This window comes from Hemicordylus capensis, chromosome 1 (assembly GCF_027244095.1).
Source record: "Hemicordylus capensis ecotype Gifberg chromosome 1, rHemCap1.1.pri, whole genome shotgun sequence".
Lineage (NCBI taxonomy): Eukaryota > Metazoa > Chordata > Lepidosauria > Squamata > Cordylidae > Hemicordylus > Hemicordylus capensis.
Genome location: NC_069657.1, coordinates 142510506 through 142532822, shown reverse-complemented (window position 1 = coordinate 142532822; position 22317 = coordinate 142510506). Strand labels below are relative to the sequence as shown.

Below are 22317 nucleotides of genomic sequence, written 5' to 3'. Positions count from 1 at the left end.
TTTAGATACTGCCCATCTTTGATATCACTGAGAATTAGAATATGCGTTTTATTACCTTTTTAAAGGTTAAAGGAATGCATACTTGCATCTGTATCTTTTGTTTTGTGGCAATCCCCCCCTCTTCTGGGGAGAGAGGTTTTCAAATAATTTGGGGGAGGGGCTAAAACTGATTGGAATGAGCCAATCAGTGGACAATAGGGCAATGAGTAAGGAACCGTTGTAGGTGTGCAGACATCCTCTGTTAGCAGCTGGAAACCTTCCTAATATCTGCTCCCCCCAGCACTACTGTAGCTTGGGCATCTGTTAGCTGGCTATGCTGCCGCTACTGTCTCTTACCACCAAACTGTAGACCCCCTCTTTATTCATTATGCATTACAAACACATTTCGCTAGTTGTTTAGTCTTGATTTACTAAATGGCTCCTTGCTAACCCTAAAGAGAGAATTAGACTTCTCCTACTTGACCTAGAAGCCCCTGCCCTTTGTACCAGGCTGAAATTGTATCTAGGCCAGGTATTCTGATATCTGGATTAATCGGCTCACATTCCATGTGGGATGCTTCTTACAGAAAACAATAAAAGCAAAACATTAGATTTTATATTTTAAAGATGAAAATATTGGCCAGAGACCCTCTTTCTGTACTGTTTTGTTCTTTGCTGTGTGGAATTATAATTGCAATTTACAATCTCTATTACATTAATTATCTTGCAGATCAGTGAGCACCCAGATCTGCTGTTGCAGAGCTTATTTATCCTAACAATTCAGAAAACTCCCTTTTAAGTCAGTTTTTGATTCTACAATGGCTACATGTTGTACTATTGCTGGCCACAAATATAGTTTGCTTTTTCTTTGACTATTGCATGTTTTTGGTTTTTAACATTGTCTACCATGTAAATGCCTGCCTGAATTTTTTTTAACTCCTTCACTCTGGTGCCATTGCACTGAATAAGAAAGGTAGCAGGGAAGCATTGCTAGATTTGTGTGTGTATTGTGCTGCTAAAGACACTTTTTAGTCAAGGCATTATTTACTATTCAGAGCTTTCTGAGCATGAAAGAATTTAGCAATGTTTTCCCCTTCAACATGCAGTACAGCTACATTAAAGTACAGAAGTTGTTTGATATGAATTCAGCATTTGTTACTGTTTGTTGTGTTTCTCCATTTTTAAAGTCCTTGTGGGCCACAGTTTAGAAACTGGACTGCAGTTTAGAAAATGCTGACTTAATCTGAAGCTGTAAACATGTACACAAAGTAAATTCCTCACAGTTAGTTGGGAATCACTTCCTGGTAAGTATGCCTTGGACTGCAGTTTTAAGCAAAATTGAAATTTTGAAGTGGTGGTAGGAAGTTGGCTTAGTCTTCCTCCCTATAAAGAGTCAGCAGATTTGAATAACAGATCCCAGATATGAGGGGCCCAAAATCCACTGAAGTGCTCTACCCGTCTGTACTTCATTCTTCACAAATAATTGTTCAAAACCATTCCACACAGTGACTGAAAATGGGATTGCATCTGTCTTAAGAGTTGCTGTTATAACCTTTGGTCATATGATTGTATCATTTACTTAGGTTTACAATTAATAAACGACTATGGAGCACTATGGCAAAATGCTGCTGTGATGAATGTGTTGGAAACACTATTGGACTGCTTGGTAATCACCAATGTGATGCCTATCTTAGTACCAAAAGCCTTCAGGAAATTGAGTGTTAAAATCTCTAACTTATCTAAAATCTCTAATTTAGACCAGAACATGTTTAATAATTATTCCTCTCTTTCATTAAAGGAAAAATGTTCGTACTCCTGGGGGAAGGACCAGTGTTATAAGGGGGGTGGTGACCCCATGCAGTTACTGTGGGTAGTGCTAGAGTTGAGCCACCAGCAAGCAACTGCAATCTAGCCCCTCTCCATGCCCTTAGAGTTGAGCCACCGGCAAGCAACTGCAATCTAGCCCCTCTCCATGCCCTTAAAGCAAAGAAAAATGGCTCTGACCAGTGGTCTCTCTAATTTTTTTTCATCTCTGTGCTGAGTGTGAGTGGTGTTCTGGGCAGCAGTATCAAGGCAGTGTGTGTGCACCTGCATTCTGAATGGGCCTTCCTGATTCAACCTGAGTGTGATCTAAAATGAACTGAGCGGACATCCAGAAACTTGGGAGTGCGCTGTGACACTGCAGCTTATATTGATGCTATTGTTATGTTTAGGTTTATACCAGATAACATATCCCTTTCACCACTGGGAAGGATGATAATTCTCACAATTAATTGTTTGGGAATCCAGTGCAGTAGTTGGTCAGACACTGTTAGAATTTAAGTGGAAATCTAAAACACTTCAAATTTGTCCTGAGGTAGGTATATTCTGGAGTTATAACCTAAAAAGACAGGTGGACAGTGTACTTCTGTTTAAATCAAATTCATCCTTATTTAATATTTTTATATGAATTGTACTTAAACCTAAGTGTAGCTATATCAGCTCATCTAATTTTAGCAGGCCTGCTGAATTGCAAAATGCCACACCATTTGTCTTTGTTAAAATGACCCACCTTCTTATCAGACCTGTAGTACTCTTGTTCATTGTTGTTCCATACCCCTTTAAGATGTATTGGGCTAAAGGACAGAGGGTTTTTGCAGAACACACTGTGAAGGTATAATGCAATTAAACAAGGATGCTAGCCATCTGTCCTAGTTTTCATCAGGCTGAAGGAATAAATCATGTGTTCCTGTGAAGAGGAAGGCAGAGCTGAGGCATTCAACCCCTCCCCTCTGTACCTAGGCAAAGGAAAATGCTGGTTTGGCAGAGGAATAAAATTCTGTTAAAAGTAAAGTGTGCCGTTGAGTCGGTGTCTACTCCTGGCGACCACCGAGCCCTGTGGTTGTCTTTGGTAGAATACAGGAGGGGTTTACCCTTCCATTTATGGGGAGGCCGGAATGCATGGTGGAGAAGGTGGAATGTATGGCAGGAAGGCATGTATAAAAGCACATTCTGTGTGCTACTTAGAAAAGTGGCTGCAGATTTAGATCATGGAGAAGAAAGAGAACAGCAATTATACAAATGACCTGTGTATCATCAGAGGTAATCATTGCAGAAAAGGCTTAAATAGGAAAATTCTGCAAGACGTTTCAGTGATGTTTCAACTAACCACCTCTAAACCTCCATTTTGTGAGTTTCTGGAACACTGAGGAGCCTTTGCTGCTAGTGAGCCAAGAAACAACACTTGTCTCTTGTTTTCCAGGCAAGTCATTGTGGGAAAGGCTTGGGGAAGACTCTAAAGGGGACGTATAGGCATTCAGGCTGGCGTGTGTGTGTGTGTCAGTGTCAGCAATCCGTTAATACCTTTGCTGTGTGTGTTCAGGACCAGATGTGAGATTAGCTGTACTACTCCTTGTGAATGCCGATGGTTCAGAGACTTTTCAACTAACTTAACCTCTGACCTCCATTCTGTGAGACTCTGCGACACTTCAGTCAGGAACTTTCATTAGTGAACCAAGAAACAACACCTTTTCCTTGGCTCACTGCTTGACCAAAGTCTCACAAAATGGAGGTCGGAGGGACCATTCATGGGTCTGAACCACCAGACTCTTCTCTTTAAAATTCGATTTGATGAAGCTGAAGAAAGGGGACTCTGGGCGTGCTTATTTAATTGGTATTGCTCATTTGTGGAATGTGGCACCTGGGCTTCAGTTCCCACATCTTGTCATTTTTCTACTAAACATCACACAAATGATCCTTCAAGGTAATGGCACTGCTGTTGTTGGCATGTTAAAAGTCCCATAAGAAATATCACTAGCAACATGATTAAGTTCTCTTAAAAATTCCTACCAATGTGTTTGCTTGAGTAGGACCCTCACATTTTACCTTAGTTGGAGTATTACTTTCAATCTTCCTTCTTTAGCAGGGCTGGGTGACTTTGGGGGATGGGATATGAAATCTTTTAATTCTAGGTCACTGGCTCCAATCCAGCTTCGGATTCTAAACAGAAATGGCTTACCTCAAAGAAATTACAGCTGGGAAATGCTTCCTCCCAAATTTAACTCACAGTGCTCCTTTCTGCAGAGTTTGGGACTTCTGTGTACATGTATATGTATATTTTTATATACATGTATATGTATATTTTTAAATCTTAAGCTGCTTCACACACAACAATTTTTCTGTATAGATGCAAGGAAACAAAAGATGTCCACCATAATACATGAAAATCACACATTTCTTTTTGTCATGAATGTATGCTTTCAGAAGCTATACTATTAATCTTAAAAAATGTATAGAGAATCTTGTACTGTGCTTTCTGAAGGATAATAGTGCATTGATCATAGCCTACCTTGTGAGGATTTAAGGACATCTGATCTTTCTTTTACCACACTTGCTCACAGATGTGTATGCTGCCCATGTGTGTGTTTATGCATTTAGAACAAATGGGCGGCGGGAGGACTTAACTCAAGATGTTTGAAATAAAGAAATGAATTTTATTGATAAAGCACAATGCAAAGTGTGATATTGGCAACACTGATACTGTCACAATTGCACAGGAAGTGAAGGCAGCTCCCAGGGATAAGATAGGCAGTGGGGAGGGGAGTCATGGTGTTAATAGTCCTCTGGCTGGTGGGTGTTGAAATGTGGACAGAGAAGGGGGATAAGATAAAGAATGGAGGCGGAAGAGCAGTTTATCTCTGCTGTTTTGTGCATGAGAAAGAAGGGAAAGGACTTGCCACCAGAAGAATATTTGGGGTCCCTTGCAAAGGGTTTTTGCCAGAGTGAAGGCAAGGAGAGGCAGTGGGATGCCAGCGTGGAACCAACGTCTGTGGCTCTAAGCGTGGTCATCACTAGTGAAAGTGAGCACAAGGGTTCCCAGGCAGTCAGGTGTAGGGAATAGCCCACAGCAAGCCCTTGCAAGGAATGGCCCAGCCTCAAGGCCAGTTTTCTTTCTTTTTCCTTTTTCCATCTGTGTGCAGAATGGCGTCTTCTTGGGTGGCAGTATCAAGGCAGTGTGTGCACACTGTGTGTGCATACAGAGTGGGGCCTTCCTGATTCAACCTGAGCAGGATCTGAAGTTAACTGAGCTGACATCAAAAAACATGTGAGCACACACACACACGTCTTAGAGGGAACACTGCTCAAGGCTTAGCTTTAGGGTTCTGCTTGGGAGTCTACTGGCTCTCAGGTAGTCAGGCATAGGGATGGTCCCATGACAAGCCCAAGCAGAGAGTGACCTAAAGACTCTGGTTTCCAAGAGTGTCCAGGACAGTCCAGTGCAGATCTGTCCACAACAGTCCCATGCAAGGAGCGTTCAAGGCTAGTGGTTTCAATTCAGTAGCAGTTCTGAACCCTGCAGTACAGTATTCCAACCTTGGGACTCAACAGCCCAATGATTCAGCTTAGAGAGCAGGGGAAAGTGTGAGTATGCAACAGGTACTTGGCTGCATGGGTTTCTGCTGCAGCAGCAGCAGCAGCAATGATTTCCAGAAACCTGCAAGAGAAATGTCCACAAAACCAAATGTGTCTGGGGGAGATGGGACCTTCTTATAAGGTTCTGCACTCTGCAAAATTCCTGTGGCAAGAAAATGCTTGGTACAAAGGGGACTAGACTTGAGGAGGGGTTGGGTGTGGCAATGGCTATTCAGAGAAAGCACAGAACAGAGTATCTCTGTTATGCCAAATCTGCATAACTGACTTGGGACCTGATCTTGATTGATTGCAATCTGTATTGTGTTTTCAGGTTAGAGGCTCTTCCAGCTTCATATGCTTAAAACTACTTTTGTTGAGTCAGGAGGACCTTGGGCTTAATCAAGAATGCCCATGATTCAGCGGTGGTTCAGTAGGTAGCTTTTGCACTGGTTCAGTTTCTGCACAACACTGCTACTTGATCCAAGCAAAAGCCAGTTTTCTTTCTCTGTCCATGCTCTGCTGCTTTATGTAGAAAGCCAGTTTCCCAATTGAGGCAGGTGCAAAGGAAGAGACTGAGGTCACTTACACAATAAAAAACTGTGTTCTACCCAGGCTTGGGAGCTGGTGTGTGCTCCCAATTTTTGGTGCTGTGAAGCAAGGTGGGAGGAAAACCTGGGTAGCTTTTCCTCCTACCTTGCTTCTACACAATCATTTCTTACAGGTTTTCCCTAACCTTGCTTCCACACAGGGGTGTAGCAGCTATTGAGCGAATAGGTTCAAAGAACCCACGCCACACCTGGCACCCTACCATGTCTCAGCATCTGACATCAGATGCAGGGGGCATGGCCGCGTTAGCAAATTGGGCTGTGTGCCCCATTTGGAAGTAAAATTTGGCCAGCACTGTGTTTGCAGCATGGCTGGGATGGTTTCTCCCTGCTTGCGAAAGCAGGGAGAGGCATTCCGGCCAGGCTGGCAGCCCAGCACTGGCTGAAACTTTTCAAACAGTTGTGCGGCTCCATTTTCTTAGAGGTTTCAGCCAGTGCTGGGCTCCCAGCCTGGCCGGGAATGCCTCTCTCTGCTTGCAGAGGAGTTCCCGGCCAGGCTGCAAATGCAGCATTGGCAGAATTTTACTTCTAAACAAAGTGCTTGGCCCCATTTGTGAATGTGGCCACGCCCCCTGCATTTGAAGTCAGACACTGGGTAGCAGGGGCCAGTGGCGTCCTTGTTGCACCACTGCTTCCACAACCAAAAATTGGGAGCACACATAGCTCCCAAACCTGGGTAGAACACAGCTTTTGATTGTGTGAATGACCTCACTGCCTGCTAACAATTCTTGCTTGAAAAGTAATGCAAAGCTTGAAAAGCATGCAAAGAGACCAACACCTAATGATACAAAGGATTTTTTCAGTCTCTTTAGGATAGGAGGAAAGCGCGTTCATTTCTTTTCTTGCATTAACATGAACCAGAAGTACCTTTCAAATGAAACATTCCATTGCTCAATAGCTGTGGATGTTTCTGAGCTGTCTGCATTTTTAAAAGCAGATATAGATTACAGCACTTGTTCATTCCTGACTTTTGCCCTCTTTCTTGCTGCTCCAACTCCAGTTACAGTTCAAGACTGAGACATATATCTTCTAAATGAGCCTTTGATCTCTAAAGCCCTTCTGTTATTTCCTGTTAAAACCAAAGAGGACCAAGGACACAGAAGTTGCCTGTGAGATCCTTAGGTATCTGATCTTTGATCAAAATAAAGCATGATTGATTGATTGGCCCGTGAAATCCTTGGTTTTACTTTGACTCCGCTGTAGTCCTGTGGAATCCATCTAGGTATTGAGGTAATAATAGATGGCTGCAGAGTTTTCAGGAAGAAATGCTGAAACAGGTATAAAGTAAAGGTGTGCCCTTGAGTCGGTGTCAGCTCCTGGTGAACACAAAGCCCTGTGGTTTTCTTTGGTAGAATATAGGAGGGTTTACCATTGCCATCTCCCACGCGTTGTGAGATGATGCCTTTCAGCACCTTCCTATATTGCTGCTGCCCAATATACTTGCCAAACATACCAGTGAGGATTCAAACCAGCAACCTCTCACTCGCTAGGCAAGTCATTTCTCCACTGCGCCATTAAGTGGCTATGAAATGGGCATAGTCATCTCTAAAGGACTTGGTGACTTGAATTGATTCCAAGTAGCCCAGGCTGTGCCACAAGACAAAATAGGTATAGCAATAATTCCATATTTGGGTGTTTGCTCAAGATTGTCTCTCCAGGCCCTACTTCCTACATTTTTGGTGATAAGGGATTGCCGCTGTCTGGTGACCAGATTTCTTTCTGCTCCAATAATGTTTGAATGCATGTGGGATGGGTGGATCACATGGGAGGCTTTTACATCAGTACTACTAGCCCCAAATATTGGAAAAATAAAAATTGGGCCTTCGTGTCCCATTGCTGAAGTGGAATTTGAAGACTGATCCATGCTTTTTAATGAGCTATGCCTGACCTTTACTGTGCATCTTCCTCCAGCACCAGACAGGAAGCTTTAAGTCTCCTTGTTATGACCAGCGACTTCAGACCTAATTCAGGTTATCCTTAAGAAGTGACTCAAATGTCACATTATAGCAGGGGTGGCTAACCTGAGGCTCTCCGGCTGTTGGACTACAACTCCCATCACCCTAAGCCACAATTAACTATAGCTCAGGGTGAAGGGAGTCCAACAGCTGGAGAGCCTCAGGTTGGCCAACACAGTATTACAGCCTCACATTCTGTGAGCCTATGGAAACAGTTGCTGTAGCCAGCCAACAACCAACTATAACTTGTCAGAATCCTAAAATCTACAGAGTGCTTCATAATTACCAGTTGGATGTGCTCAGTACAGTATACTTTTGACCTTGGCACCCTTTGCCACGAGCGTAAGTATTGTTTCATTCAGTACCATTCTGACTTCACTTGACCTTCTGTTCGCTTGGAGAATTTTGCTTTCATTTCTCCCTATCTTCTTGGCAACCACCAGAACACTGAGATAAGATGACCATGTTGCCTAGTTCATTAGGAGCACTGTAGCTACATTTAAAATGACACACAGTCTCGCCCTTTTCTCCTTTTAACCAGAAGAAGAGTTCTCTTTTTAATATGTTAGCTGTTTAACATACCATGATGAAAGGAAGCCTGTCTCTAGGACATCTCTGAATGTTTAGTTAAGCCTGTTTTTGTTTGGAAGCTTGTCCCAGGGAGATCTTGTAAAGCAGGCCTGCACAACTTAGGCCTCCCAGCTGTTTTTGGACTACAACTCCCATAATTCCTTGTGACCAATAGCCAGAGATTATGGGATTTGTAGGCCAACATCCGCAGGAGGGCCCAAGTTGAGCAGCCCTGCTGTAGTGTGTGTGTGTGTGTGGGGGGGTGGAGTCAGAAAGAAAAGGGAGGGGGAAGAGAAGGAGAAAATGGAGTGTTCTGTAATAGTCTTAGTTTAATCCACCTAAGATTGTTTTGTGTTTGAGGGAAGCAGTTATAAAACACCACCCTTCCCCTGCCACATACACAAGGTCTAAAAGTTGTAGGAGAAAACAGAGAACAGACTGACTTCAAATGGGATGATACTGGAGTGGCAAGCATGGTTTTCTCCTCTTCTTTCTGACTCCACCCCCCCCAAAGGATCCCCCCCACAAGCTTCCAAACAACAAAACACAAAAGACTAGATAGAATACAACACTTCCCTCCCCTTTATAAAAACCAGAATTGTATTGATTTAAAATGTGGTGACAAAGTCTTGAAGTTTTTTAGGTGATCTGTCAAAACACACACTTCTCCTAATTCTTGGATTCTCTGGCACAGGAGCTGTGTTTGATGTTTCTTCTGGTACTGAGGATTATCCATCACTTTCATCAGCCTCTTCTGTGAGGTCAAAACAGGGGGCAAGATCAAAGTTATCTCCAGTTCCTCCCTTGAGAACAGACTCCTTTCCCTCTTTTCTCATAGTATGTACGCTTGAAAGCATTGAACTGTCCTATTTCTTTCCATCATCCAACATGATAAAATCTCTGTGGATTTTGATTATTTATTTTGGTCCAGAATATTGGGAACATCCCTTTCTCACTTTATAAGGCAATCTTACCCAAAGTCCCCCACCTGAAATGTTTGCTACTTTGTGTTTGCAACCCACATTCAATGTTGTATGTTTGTAGCTTCTCCCTTACCCGATCATGAATCTCTCTGCAACCTCAGGTTGAGATGGCATGGCAAGCCCTATCGGTTGTTGCATTGGGTAGATTTGGTGGTAGCTTTGTGTCCTCTCAGCAATTCAAAAAGTGATTTCCCTGTAATAGAAAGAGGAGTAGTTCAATAAGGAAATAGAGTCATGGATTGCCTCTTTCCAGGGTTTTGTTGCATACTAGCCAGTTGTAAACTTTCCTTCACTCATCTGTTCATTCTTTGAACTAAGCCATTCACTCGAGAATGGTACAAGGAAATCGTCTTGTGTCTTATCCCATGGTTATGCAAATATTGCTCCATTTCAAATGAGATAAGCTGTGTCCCATTGTCAGTCACTAGTTCTTTAGGAAAACCTTCTCTTGCAAAAACTGCAGCCCTGAACTGGATCACCTTGTTTGTAGTAATATTTTCAGCAAATGAATTTCTGGCCACCTGGAATAGTAATCCACCATCACTATAACAAGTCCTTGTTTTGTGAGTTGGTAATCAAAAGGCCCCATTATATCCAGAGCACGTTTTCCCCAGGGACCATTGGGATACTCTGCTGGAGTCAAGGGGGTATCAAAAATCTTCTGTGACTTGTCACATACAGCACAAATCATACAGTGTCTGAATACATTTTCAATGTGCTGGTTCGTACCTGGCTACCAAAACCTTTCTCTGATTCCCCTTTTAGTCAAGCTCATGTCCAGGCGGTCTTGGAGCAAACTGACTATCAAGACCCATTTCAAACTGGTTATCGGATGGGCTATGGGGTGGAGACTGCTTTGGTCAGCCTGATGGATGATCTCCAATTGGGACTCGATAGAGGAAGTGTGACTCTGTTGGTCCTTTTGGATCACTCGGTGGCTTTCAATACTATCGACCGTAGTATCCTTCTGGAACGTCTGAGGGAGCTGGGGGTGGGAGGCACTGCTTTGCAGTGGTTCCGCTCCTACCTTTCTGGCAGATCCCAGATGGTGTCGCTCGGAGACTGTTGCTCTTCATAATCTGAGCTCTTATATGGGGTCCCTCAGGGCTCCATACTGTCTCCAATGCTTTTTAATATCTACATGAAACCGTTGGGAGAGATCATCCGGAGATTTGGTGCTGGGTGTTATCAGTACGCTGATGACACCCAAATCTATTTCTCCATGTCAACATCATCAGGAGAAGGTATATCCTCCCTGAATGCCTGCTTGGAAGCAGTAATGGGGTGGATGAGGGATAACAAACTGAAACTGAATCCAGACAAGACGGAGGTACTTACTGTGCGGGGTCGTCACTCGGGAAGTCATATTGATCTGCCTGTTCTAGATGGGGTCACACTTCCTCAGAAGTATAAAGCAGTTAGGTGTTTATGGTCTGGCCGTGAAGTGAATTTTCTGCCTCACAAGTAAGCCCTGAAGTGCCTCACTGGCCAGAATCATGCTAGAGTTTCCTTTTCAGTGACGGAATACATCGTCTCTGAAGCAGTAAGCACTCCGGAAGCAAAGGCAACTGTAACTTCCCTGGCCCCTTTTTGCTGGGTCAAGGCAGCACCCAAATCATATTCAGAAGCGCCAGTGGTTACAACAGTGTGCCTGTTCGTGTCAAAAGCAATGCAGCAATGGCCAAATTGATAGTCTGAAACTAACTTTGCAGGATACATCCCAGTTAAAGTCACAATGGAGCAACTTTGGAGACAAATTGTCTAACAAATTTAGAGTAATACTCAGACCTAAAAACAATCAAAGTGCATCCTTGTTGGGTGGCTCTGATGCTCCCCAAATTGTTTTAACAGAGTCCATTTTGGAATATATTCCACCCTGAGATATTGTGTCCCAAGTACGTCACAGTGTGTGCAAAACTGAAATTTCTGTGCAGAGATAGTAAGTCCATGTTGTCGGAGTGTTATTAAGGCTTCTCTCAGTTTATCATCATGCTCCCCAATGGTTTTGCCATACACTAAAAATGTCATCCTGAAAGTAGGTGATGCCATCTGTTGCCCCCCCCCCCCAAATGCATACATGCATGCATCATTCTTTGAAATACTGAAGCTGCAGAGGCTAATTCAAAGGGCAGTATTTTGTACTGAGAAAGACCCTCTGGGGTATTGTGTATTTGTGAGAACCTTTGAGCAGAGCAATTTGATGATAGGCCAAAGACAAGTCCAAAGCTGTCAACATGGAGGCCTCTTTCAGAGTAAGCAGCATTTCGTTAATATTGGGTAATGGATGACAATCAATTTGTTTTGGAGTTCACATCTCTTAAATCCACACACGTTCAAAGTGTCCCACTTTGATTTCTGTAAAAGTACAATGGGAGACCCATTCTGAGGAAACAGGTTCTATAATGTCAGCATGCTGTAGTCCTGAAAGCTCCTCTAAGTGGTTTGCGCAATGCTGTGGGGACGTTCCTCACTTTGTCTTGTACAGGTATTGCATTTGCCTTTATTTTTTGTGTTTGACATGTATGGCAGTGCCAGGATATCAGAAAAAATATCTGAGAAATCAGCTATCATATCAGTATATGGATGCTCCATCATACGAGTTCCATGCAATTTGGGTCTAACACTATCTGTAAATCTTTCTGTTTCCAGGCCAATATTGAGACTCCTTTTTGTGACACAGAAACTTTCCCTTCTACAGTCATCCCTCGCCTACTGAGGGTTTCCCAGTCACTGTTTTGAGTATCCGTGACTGGGAAATTATGGTAGGTCTTGCCAATCGTGACCTGAGTATCTGTGGTTCAGCAAGTTTTTTTTTTCCCCCAATGGGGTTTTTTGTATGTGTGATTTTCAGGGGTCCCCTTCACTCCTCTTAATGACTCCTGGTGATTTGGGGGTGTGTGATTTGGAGGGATTTATTTCTATTTTTCACTGTATTTTGCAGACTTTTTTGCAACCGCAATTCCCCTAACCCCGTTTGCCATTTATTTCAATGGTTTGCCAACTTCGAGGTTTTCCCGGAACGGAACCCTCGCGGTTGGTGAGGGATGACTGTATTCCAGGACAGCAGTGAAGTATCCATTTATGGTAATAGGGGAACCTCTAGATCCCCATGGGTGGATGTCTGAAGGCTGCAGGTGCAGATCTGATGTAGTAAGGAGTTTCTTGTAAAGTAGATGGGAAATAATAGTGTATGGAGAAGCAGAACCAGCCATCATCTGCACTTCTTGGCCATTAAGTTTTACTTGATAATGCAAAGAAGCAGGCTGTCACACTTAAAACGCTGTCAGGAAGTGGTTCATCTGCCAGTTCATATGGTGAATCAATAATGGAGTGGACAGCAGACTTGCAAACCTTAGCAAAGTATCCCCTTTTCTTGCACCTGTTGCAAGTGACCTTCTGTACAGAACAGTGAATAAATTGGCTTTGTGGGCAAGGTCTCCACATTGGTAACATAGGTAGCTCTTCCTTTCCTGTGCTGCCACTTTCCAGGGCAGTGCCATATGAGAAGATTGGGTTTGGAAGGCTCTAGTTGGAACAGCTTGGTTTTCAGGGGGTTGGTTTTGGGATACCACGGAGAGTAACACAGTGAAGAGCATCTTCCATCCCCCTAGCCATTTCTAACTTTCTCCAAGGTAAATTTCCCTTCCAGTAGAAGTTTTTCATGCAGTTTGGAGCAGTTTGTTTTTATAACAATCTGATCCCTGATCATTTCATCAGTAAAGTTCACAAACTCACAGGTTACACTTAAGGCACAGAGTTCTGTGACATATTGATTGAAATATTCACCAGGCAACTGGGATCGGGCAACTTTTAATTACATTTATAGTTTTACAATTTTTAATACTGGGTTTTTAATGTTTTTAATTATTGTAATTATTAATTGATTTGATGTTTTAAATGATTTTCATTGTAAACCACCAAGAGACGCAAGTTTTGGGTGGTTTAGAAATACCATAAATGAATCTAGAATAGAACTTGAAATGTTCAGCAATCACATTCATAGTAGGGTTGAAATGATCACCTAAAGCTTGAAGAGCAGCTTCATATGAATTGGCATCCCCTTCCAAGGTGGCAGGAAAGGGCAAATGATTATATATTCTTTGGCCTTCAAGGCCCAGGCAGTGAAACAATTTAGCCGTCTGCTTTGTGGGAGTAAAATCACGGCTCTGTATGGTGTGGAGGTAATTGCAGATATAGGACCTGCCATTGTTTCCAGGGAAGAGCAGGTTCTGCTGGGGTAGACAAGAAAAAAGGTGATGGTGGGAATTGAGCCATGCTACAGTGGGCATCTAGTAAACAACAGAGTCCAGGATTGATAAGGGGAAAGTATCCTCTGGAGCTGTGTAGGTCCAGAAGCTGGAGAAACAAGCAGCAATAGTAGAAAGTAGTCCAGGAATGTAGGCCCAGTAATGCAATGAAATGCAGGAACATTCACAAGCTTTGCAAGCTCACACGTATAGCTGGTACAAAATCTCATTGCCAAATGTTTTATAGCTGCTTCTCTCACAAACACGAAACAATCTTATGTGGATTTAATTAAGAGTTTATTCCAGAAACTCTTTTCTTCTCCTCCTTTCCCTCCCTTTCCTTTCCAACTCCACTCCCCACACTCTCTTCAGGATCCTCCCTGGGACAAACTTCCAAAGAATAAAACACGAAAGATTACCAGATAGAATACAACAGGTGTCCACCATCAATTTTGAAATCTGTGGTTCTGTAGTAATAGTGAAATGGTGTCCTTCCCTTGAAAGGCCTTTACTGTGGAGCAGGACTTCCCTGTCAGTCTGCTTTTATAACACATGGCTTGTTGACCTTGGGGCCTGGCTCTCCTTTGTAACCTTTCTACTTAAAGCAGGATGAGTTCCTCTGAGGGTGTAGTTTGTTTAGTTTGTGTTGCTCAGCTAGCAATGACTGATGTGCTTTTCAAGACTAGGCATTGAGGTCTGGAGTCAACACTGCAGAGGCACAAAGTTAAATACAGGCAGGCATAGCTGTGTCACCTGAGAACAAGGCTGGCTAAGAATAGGAAAAATCAGCTTTGGGGATGTGAGGGGAATTGCTGACTCCTGACTCGCTTCCCTTCCCCTTCTTCCACTTCCCTTCCACTGTGTTCAAGGGCTTGCCTAAACTATTGGCCAGTTCTGCATACCCGGGAAGTGACGGTTACCAGTACTGAGAGAGGTCTACTTCCATACTTCTTTCTTGTCTTATCTGCTACCACCTAGTTTCTGGTTGGTTTTCCCTGGAGTGCTTTAAAGCACCTTTTCTCTTTTCGGATTACAGCTATTGAACCTTCCCTTGCCTTTGTTTATAAAGGTGGGTAACCAGGGCTACAACAAAATGGTGGTTAGGAGAATGGAGCACTAGATCTCTGCAAATAGAAAGATGGATTTGTACCCTGGCTATATGTCTCTTCCATCCCTGTCAATCATTTGCTCTTTCCTCCCTTATGTTGTGTAAGGTACAAGGAACACAGCGTAGTGGTGAAAAGGAAACAAGACACCAGGATGTGTTTCACACAGGACTTTTAGCTCTGGAGGGGGTGCGTTCACATATCAGCCACATTTACCCCAAAGTCCTTGTGAGCTATCAAGGAGCACCTAACACATGATTCGGGGGTTTCATTGCTCATTAGAGTGTAGCCCAATTTTAAACTTGCAGTAAACTCACAGTAAAGCTTGCTGGGTGAAAAATGTCCTGGCAAGCCAAGTGGGCCTGACTACCATATGGCCAGTAATACTCAAGGGTGGAGGAGACCAGCGGCAGCCCAAGTACAGCCATGCAGCCCCATTTGCTAGCTAAGTCCAGCCAGTGCCGCATTCACAGCGCGGCTGGAGCGGCTCTCCCTGCCTTTAAGGCAGGGCTTTGGACATGGGGTGTGGCTGGGGCATGAGGCACAGCCTCTGAGGGGCGGCAGCCTGAGTTCTTCAAACCCATTCGTGCAATGGTGGCTCTGCCCCTGAGTAATACTCTCTGGGCCTATCTTCTTTTGATTAGAGCTTTAAATCTTATATCATATTGGTAAGTATGAGCTTTGAACCTTGTTCTACATAACTCTTTCTTTCCTAACCATGCCAAAAGGCTATTCCTCTATTGCTAGCTTTGGGGGTTTGTGTGTGGTGTTTTTTTGGTTTTTTTTAAATATAGAAATTCCTCCCGCTTAATGATATTCCTTGCCCCTTTGTTTCCTTCAGGCAGAACAAGAAGGGTAAATCTTGGTGCAAAATATGGTTGTGTGATTCTTCTTTAACGGATGTTCTCTTGTTCCTTTACAGAAACAGGATGACGATGAAGGCGAGGATGACCTGGAAATTGCCATTGATAACACAGCTTTCATGGATGAGTTCTTTGCAGAGGTGAGGAGAGGTTAGAAAGAAGAAAAAGTAGTCTTGAGGTTAAAACTGAAACTATACTTGGGAACTACAGAGCAGTGATATGCTGGATTTTCATGAGGCTTGATTTGCTTGTCAGATGAAAGCTGTCATCTTGGGAGGGGACATGAAATATTCACAGAAAGCCCTTCCCGTCTATTCATTTGCATGCCTCTTGTGCCTTTCACAGCTGCTATTTCACCATCTCCTGCTGCTTCAGTGGTGGTAGCATCCCAGCTAGCCAGGCAATTGCCCCAGTGCTCCTTGCCTTGCTACTTTGTTCTGGCTGTTCTGTTGCCCGCTAGCCCTTCATGTCAAGACTCTCTTGCCCAGATCTAATTGCATGTAGTTATCGGTGCCTAGTTGGAGCGGAATATCAGCTCAGTTATTTCTGCAGCTTGGAAAACTTCTCTCTCCCCCCTTGGCAAATGGGTGGGGGGTGGGGGGCATTACATGTTCCTGCAATCAAAGGGAGCAATTCCAAAAGGTGGAGGGTGTGTTTTGCAGAGACAAATGCCTTTGTGAAATGCCCCTTATTTTAACTTGGCATCAGTCTGGATACAGCTGAGTAACTTCCAGCTATTGAAGGAAACAACACTATACTGTTCCTGTGTTAATGACTTTTGGATGTCATTGTAATGAGAGTTTAGAAAGTTGTGATCCAGTGGATATAGAAGAGTTAGTCCATATTCAGTGCTACAAACTTAAATTGACCATTGTCATGTGTGGGCATATGCCTACAACCTAGGAACTTGTCATCTGCATTCTATTAGTATACACTGGTGTGTAATTAATGTGAGACGAGACCACTAAATGAAGCTTGGCTGCCTGCGGAATTGGTTCTGCTACATGTAGATTGCTCCAAGTAATATCCAATTATATAATTATACAATTATATAATTATACAAGCAGCAATCCCCAGATAGTGACCAATGCTTCAACTGAAGAAAGCACACAGTCATTGTAAACTTTTATTTGCAAAACAAAGCATTCTTAGTAGAGGAATAGATTGTGGGTGGGTGGAGGCAGATGGCAGAGATTGTTTAGTAAACTTGGAACACCTTCACTTCAGGAGAGAGACGCTAGTTGCCGCTGGAGCTGAAAAATTCTTGCCATGCATAGAAGTTACCTATAAGTCAGATGCATTATCCTGTGAAGGTTTTTTTCCTTCTTGTTGCTCTCTTGTCTTTCCTGTCTTGTGCAAGACAGTTCTCCATTGGGCTTTCTCTCTGGAGCTCCAAGTCTGCATTTCATCCCAATGGAGTAATAATCAAATGATACATTTGCATCAATAGAAAGAAAGGAAAAAGAATAATCCATCATGGATAGCATATGATACAGGTATCGCTTGCTAAACATAACTGCATGAACTAGCTTAACTTAAAATCAACTTTGAGCTTGGGGCTAGCTTCAGGAGCTTAGGCCTCTCCCTACCATGTCCAAGTTGGTGTGTCTTCCCCTACCAGGCTTTTCAGCAGCTGCCCCTCTTCATGTGAGGGATAAGGAAGCAGCAATGGCACTGGCTTATTTTTAGCTACTGCTCTCCTTTTGGCTGTGGTGGCAGCCCTTTAAAGCCGTAGGCACTGGGGGGGGGGTGGCCCTCCTTCTCTTTGTCTAAATCTCATCCATGCTATCTGTTCCAACTTCCTTCAGCCAATAGCAGAAGGACAAACTAATGGATGAGAGATCACCCATCTTCCCTCCCTGTGATCACATGATTGCAGTCTCCTCCATGGTTGTAGTTCTCAGGTGACACAGAATTCTCCCCCCACCCAACCTGTGTCTTTTATGGAGTATGTAGAGAATCCTCCTTACCTTGCAACATATGTGCACACACTTCCTCATGGAGTCGAAGACTTGCCAAGGAGTCTTCTCCATGTTTGACAACAGCAGTTTGCTATTTCTATTTCCTTACAGATTGAAGAGACCCGGCAGAATATTGACAAAATTTCTGAGAATGTAGAAGAGGCAAAAAGGCTGTACAGTGTCATCCTGTCTGCTCCTATCCCTGAACCAAGTGAGTAGGATGTGTGCTCCTTGTGAGAAATGTTGGCAACGAGGCTGATGGGCTCCTCCCTACTCTGAGGGTCCAACCCTTCTGCACCTCTTTACCAAGACGTGATGTCTTGGTAGGAATACAGTGGTCCCTCGACTTACGAACTACTCAACATCCGTAGTTTTCTACTTACGAACGACAAAAATGACCGGAAGTCGTTGCCAGTTTAGATGCGGCTTCCTCGACTTACGAATTTTTAGATGCGGTTTCCTCGACTTACGAATGTTTCCAGACCTCCGTGGGTGCGCTTTTCGACTTTACGAAAATTTCGACCTACGAACGTGCGTTCAGAATGGATTAACTTCGTAAGTCGAGGGACCACTGTATAGGAAGCTGCCATATACCGAGTCACACCATTAGTCTATCTAGCTCAGTATTGTCTTCACAGACTGGCAGTGGCTTCTCCAAGGTTGCAGCCAGGAATCTCTCTCAGCCCTATCTTGGAGAAGCCATGGAGGTAACTTGAAACCTTCAGCAATTCCCAGAGCAGCTCCATCCCCTGAGGGGAATATCTTACAGTGCTCACACTTCTAGTTTCCCATTCATATGCAACCAGGGTGGACCCTGCTTAGCTAAGGGGATGTCATGCTTGCTACCGCAAGACCAGCTGTCCTCTCTACCAGCTCCTTCCTCTGTCACTGTTGTTGGAATTAGTACTTGCATCAATTTGAGATGCAAATTCCTAGTTGGCCTGGCCAGAGCTTAGTTAGTGGGCTCAGGTTTGTGTTCATCCATTTGCCCACTGCTTAGAAAATGAAACACACACTGTAAGGACAAAAGTTAAAGTTTTATTTACGTCAAAAGAGCTAACTTAAAGAATGTTAAACAATTAAAGAGTTGAGTAGAGATCATCTTTGATCAAAGTCCCACAGCACAAGAAAAAACAGCAACAATTGGATGGTCAAGCCCTGAACTGGAAACCTGATGTGAGTTTGAAGAAAAAGTTCTGATTCTAGTTTTATCTCTCCCCCCCCCCCCCACTTCTGTCCTTTTTTCTTCAAACTCGCAACAGGTTTCCAGCTCGGGGCTTGAGCTGAACAATAACCAGTGGGGAGGGGGGACAAGGGGTGTGTGTTTTCCCTGTGTTACTAGACTTTGATCAAAGACTACTTGGACTGGTGAGATCTCCACTAAACTTTTTAATTGTTTTAAATTCTTTGTTAGCAATTTTAATTTTTAACTTAAATAAAACTTTAACTTTTGTCCTTACAGTGTGTACTTCATTTTCTAAGCAGTGGGCAAACAGATGAACATGAACCTGAGCCCCATAGCTAAGCTCTGGCCAGGCAAGGCTAATGAGAAATCTCAGGTATAAATAATTTTAACACTGTCCCATGATAAGGAAGGGTAAATTGGGTTTCCCAAAGACCCTGGGGGTCTTGCCTTCCCTATCACAATCTGAAAATTAGGTTCTTTCATCCCTGCCCTCTTGTATCTGGGAAATGCTGGCTTTTGCTCTGTGAGTGTAGGAGGGGAAGATCTCTATTGCTGTTCTCGTACCGCTCACTGCTGATGTATTTGTATATTGCAGAGACAAAGGATGATTTGGAACAGCTCACAGCAGATATCAAGAAAATGGCTAACAGCGTCCGAAACAAACTTAAGTGTAAGAGAGATGTCTACCATGCAGACTAGTCTTGGGAGTTCTTATTTATTGCTCAGTGATTATTTGTTATAGGGTGGACATACACCTTATGCAGCAAGTGCAATTGCTAAACAGTGTAACTTTCAACAAACATGTAAAGTGTGGACAACATGCCAGTATCTTGCCAGTATCATCTTGCCAGTAACACCTGCACAAATGTGTTGGAGAGCCCTGGCTCAATCAGGATTCCCCACATTTCAGTAACCTCCTTGTTGCCTCCTCTTGAAAACACACTGATCTCCAATCACTAAAGGGGTTGGCTTAAGGCGCTTGGGCACAGAACACACTATTGTGTTCTTTGAAAAAAAATGATCTATCTGGTGCACATTTTCTTTCCTTGGGAATGTCTTGACTGGTATTTCAAGTTTGCATTCAAAGGTTCCTTCTTTTGAAATGCCACCAATTCAGTTCTACTTCTTAAATCCAAGTTATTAGGGTCTTCTCTGGTACTGCTAACTCTTTAACAGGGAGATGCAAAGAGAGCCCTCCCCCTTTTTCCAATGAGAGATCACAAAATGCAAAGTACATTTTAAGTTGGCACACAGATCTTTCAACCTGTAAACAAAGGGCATTTACAAAGATGTTGCAAAGAGCTTGCTTGTATATCAAAAACAGTATAATAGAATTTAAAATGTAATAAAAAGTTGATATTAAGTGCTTTAGTGTGTTAAATGTAAAAAAAGAAAATGTTTGCCTTAAAACTTTCTATATCCACTGATGCAAATGCCTGTGCTGCTACATGCCGTGACCATTCATTTTCTCCTGTTTTGTCACTTTTTCACTTTCAACTCACTCGGCGTCTTCCCTTCCTTATCCCTTAGCATGCAGGCTACTATTTAGGGACCTGGATGGTGGCTGTGGAAACTAATGGAGTGGGGGATGGGGTAGAAATCTGTGAGTAAGTCCCCTGTGGCCCATATGCATTCCCCAGAGTAATAAGTGAATCTCACTGACAGCCTAGCAAGCTCCTTCAGACAGCAACTTTACATGTGGTAAAGTTGTCCCCTACTTGTCCCTAAAACGCTTATACTCTTCTGCCACATCTCCCCACCACCCACCACTAGCTGGCAGGCAAAGTTCAGCTGTGTTTCCTCAGTCTCTTGATAACAGTGGTGCATTAGATTTTTCAGGCTCTTAAGGAAAAGACCTGCACTCCTTTTAGATTTCCCTGCATACTAGTAGGTCTTCAGCAATTTCCAAATAAGCACTACTGGCTTAGAGTGCATTATGATGGCTCTGGTTAGAAATTTCCTCTGCAACTCAAGTACTTACTGAGCTGTGCAGAACAGAGCTAGAGCCCCCACTAAACACATACATCTTTAGCCTGTGCTGATTTACTCCAGAATTCCTCAGTTCCATCCACCATGCTGATCATGGTGATTTTTTCCATTGTCCTCTGGCAAGGTGGTGGGGGAGTGGGGTGAGAAGGAGCCTTGCCAGCACCAATGGCCAACCCTAGACTTTCTCTCTAGCTTTGAACTGGGGAAGGAACAGGGTCATTCCTGCAGTTTTACTGAACCTCGGAGTCAGAAAATATTTGGAAGATGCCTTCTTACCTCTGCAGCTCCATGCTGGAGACGAAGACTTGCATTGGCCATGTTGGTACTGGATGGGTAGAGAGCTTTGGCTGTCTCGCCTGTCCAGCACCAAAAGGTGGTTAGGACTGGCTTTGCCCACACAACTCTGGAGACGAGGCCCACCCCCAACTTTGAGCTGGGAAGGGAGTAGAAGATTGCATCTGTGTAGGTCAGTGACAATGAGGGTGCAATGCAATACTGCTACTAAAGGTAAAGTGTGCCGTTAAGTCAATGTCGACTCCTGGAGACCACAGAGCCCTGTGGTCCTGCTACTACCACAATGGATATTTATATACCACTTTTCAACAAAAGTTCTCAAGTCAGTTTACAAAGAAGATAATAAAAATTATAAATATGGCTCCCTGTCCCAAAAGGATTCACAATCTAAAAAGAAAAATATGGTAGGTGCCAACAACCACCACTGGAGAGATGCTGTGCTGGGGTTGGATGGGGACAGTCGCTCTCCCCCTGCTAAACAGATGAAACACACTTACATGAGAGTAAGCCGCATTGAAAACATGGACCTCTTAGTAAACATGCATAGGATTGTGTGGGATGGTCCTAGTGACCATGTATCTTGGCTTGACTATCAAGGTCAGCCAAAATGTATGGGGCCCTGTTTAACTCATTTCTCTGCGTTTGCAGCCATGGAGCGGAATATTGAGCAGGATGAGGTTCGATCATCGGCTGACCTGCGAATACGGAAGTCTCAGGTAAATGAAACTTCATGGCAATTCCAGGATGCCTTTGCCTGCCAGTGCCAGGGGAAAGATGCAGGGGAAAGATCTAGAGCTAGATCAAATCGTGGTTTGGGGTTCTTTTGTGGGTTTGTTTTTTTGGAAAGCAACAAGTGGTTAACTGTGGAGGGAGGGTAAGACACTGAGCTTCAAGGTGGTGGAGGTTTTTTGGAAGCCACATCTTCAAGTCTGCGTCTCAGTCCCAGATATGTGTGAATTAGCTGTGGTTGTTGGTGAGTGGAAGCATCTGTATATTCTGAGAGGCACTCTGTTATTCCTTTGCATGGTTGATGACTGGCATCTTAAAAAACTGGTTGCAGGCTAGAGCCTTGCCTGAAAATAAGTCCAGGAAATAAGCTTTTAACAAGGAAAAGAGGTGGTGGTGGTTTCTGATCAATAGGTGGGTTGCTTGGCATTTATATTTCTTTCAGCTTGAAGGTTAGGAAGG

General features: G+C 43.5%; 1 protein-coding gene across 8 annotated transcripts in view; it reads left to right on the top strand.

The window, feature by feature from the left end:
- The window catches only part of STX3 (syntaxin 3), a 61283-nt gene that overhangs the window by 24766 nt on the left and 14200 nt on the right, over positions 1-22317 (top strand). For all 8 annotated transcript variants that reach the window (XM_053242712.1, XM_053242705.1, XM_053242720.1 and 5 more), the window contains exons 2-5: positions 15759-15839; positions 17772-17871; positions 19442-19516; positions 21778-21845. In XM_053242712.1, coding sequence (XP_053098687.1) covers positions 15759-15839; positions 17772-17871; positions 19442-19516; positions 21778-21845 — 324 coding nt within the window. The remainder of the gene's footprint in view (positions 1-15758; positions 15840-17771; positions 17872-19441; positions 19517-21777; positions 21846-22317) is intronic.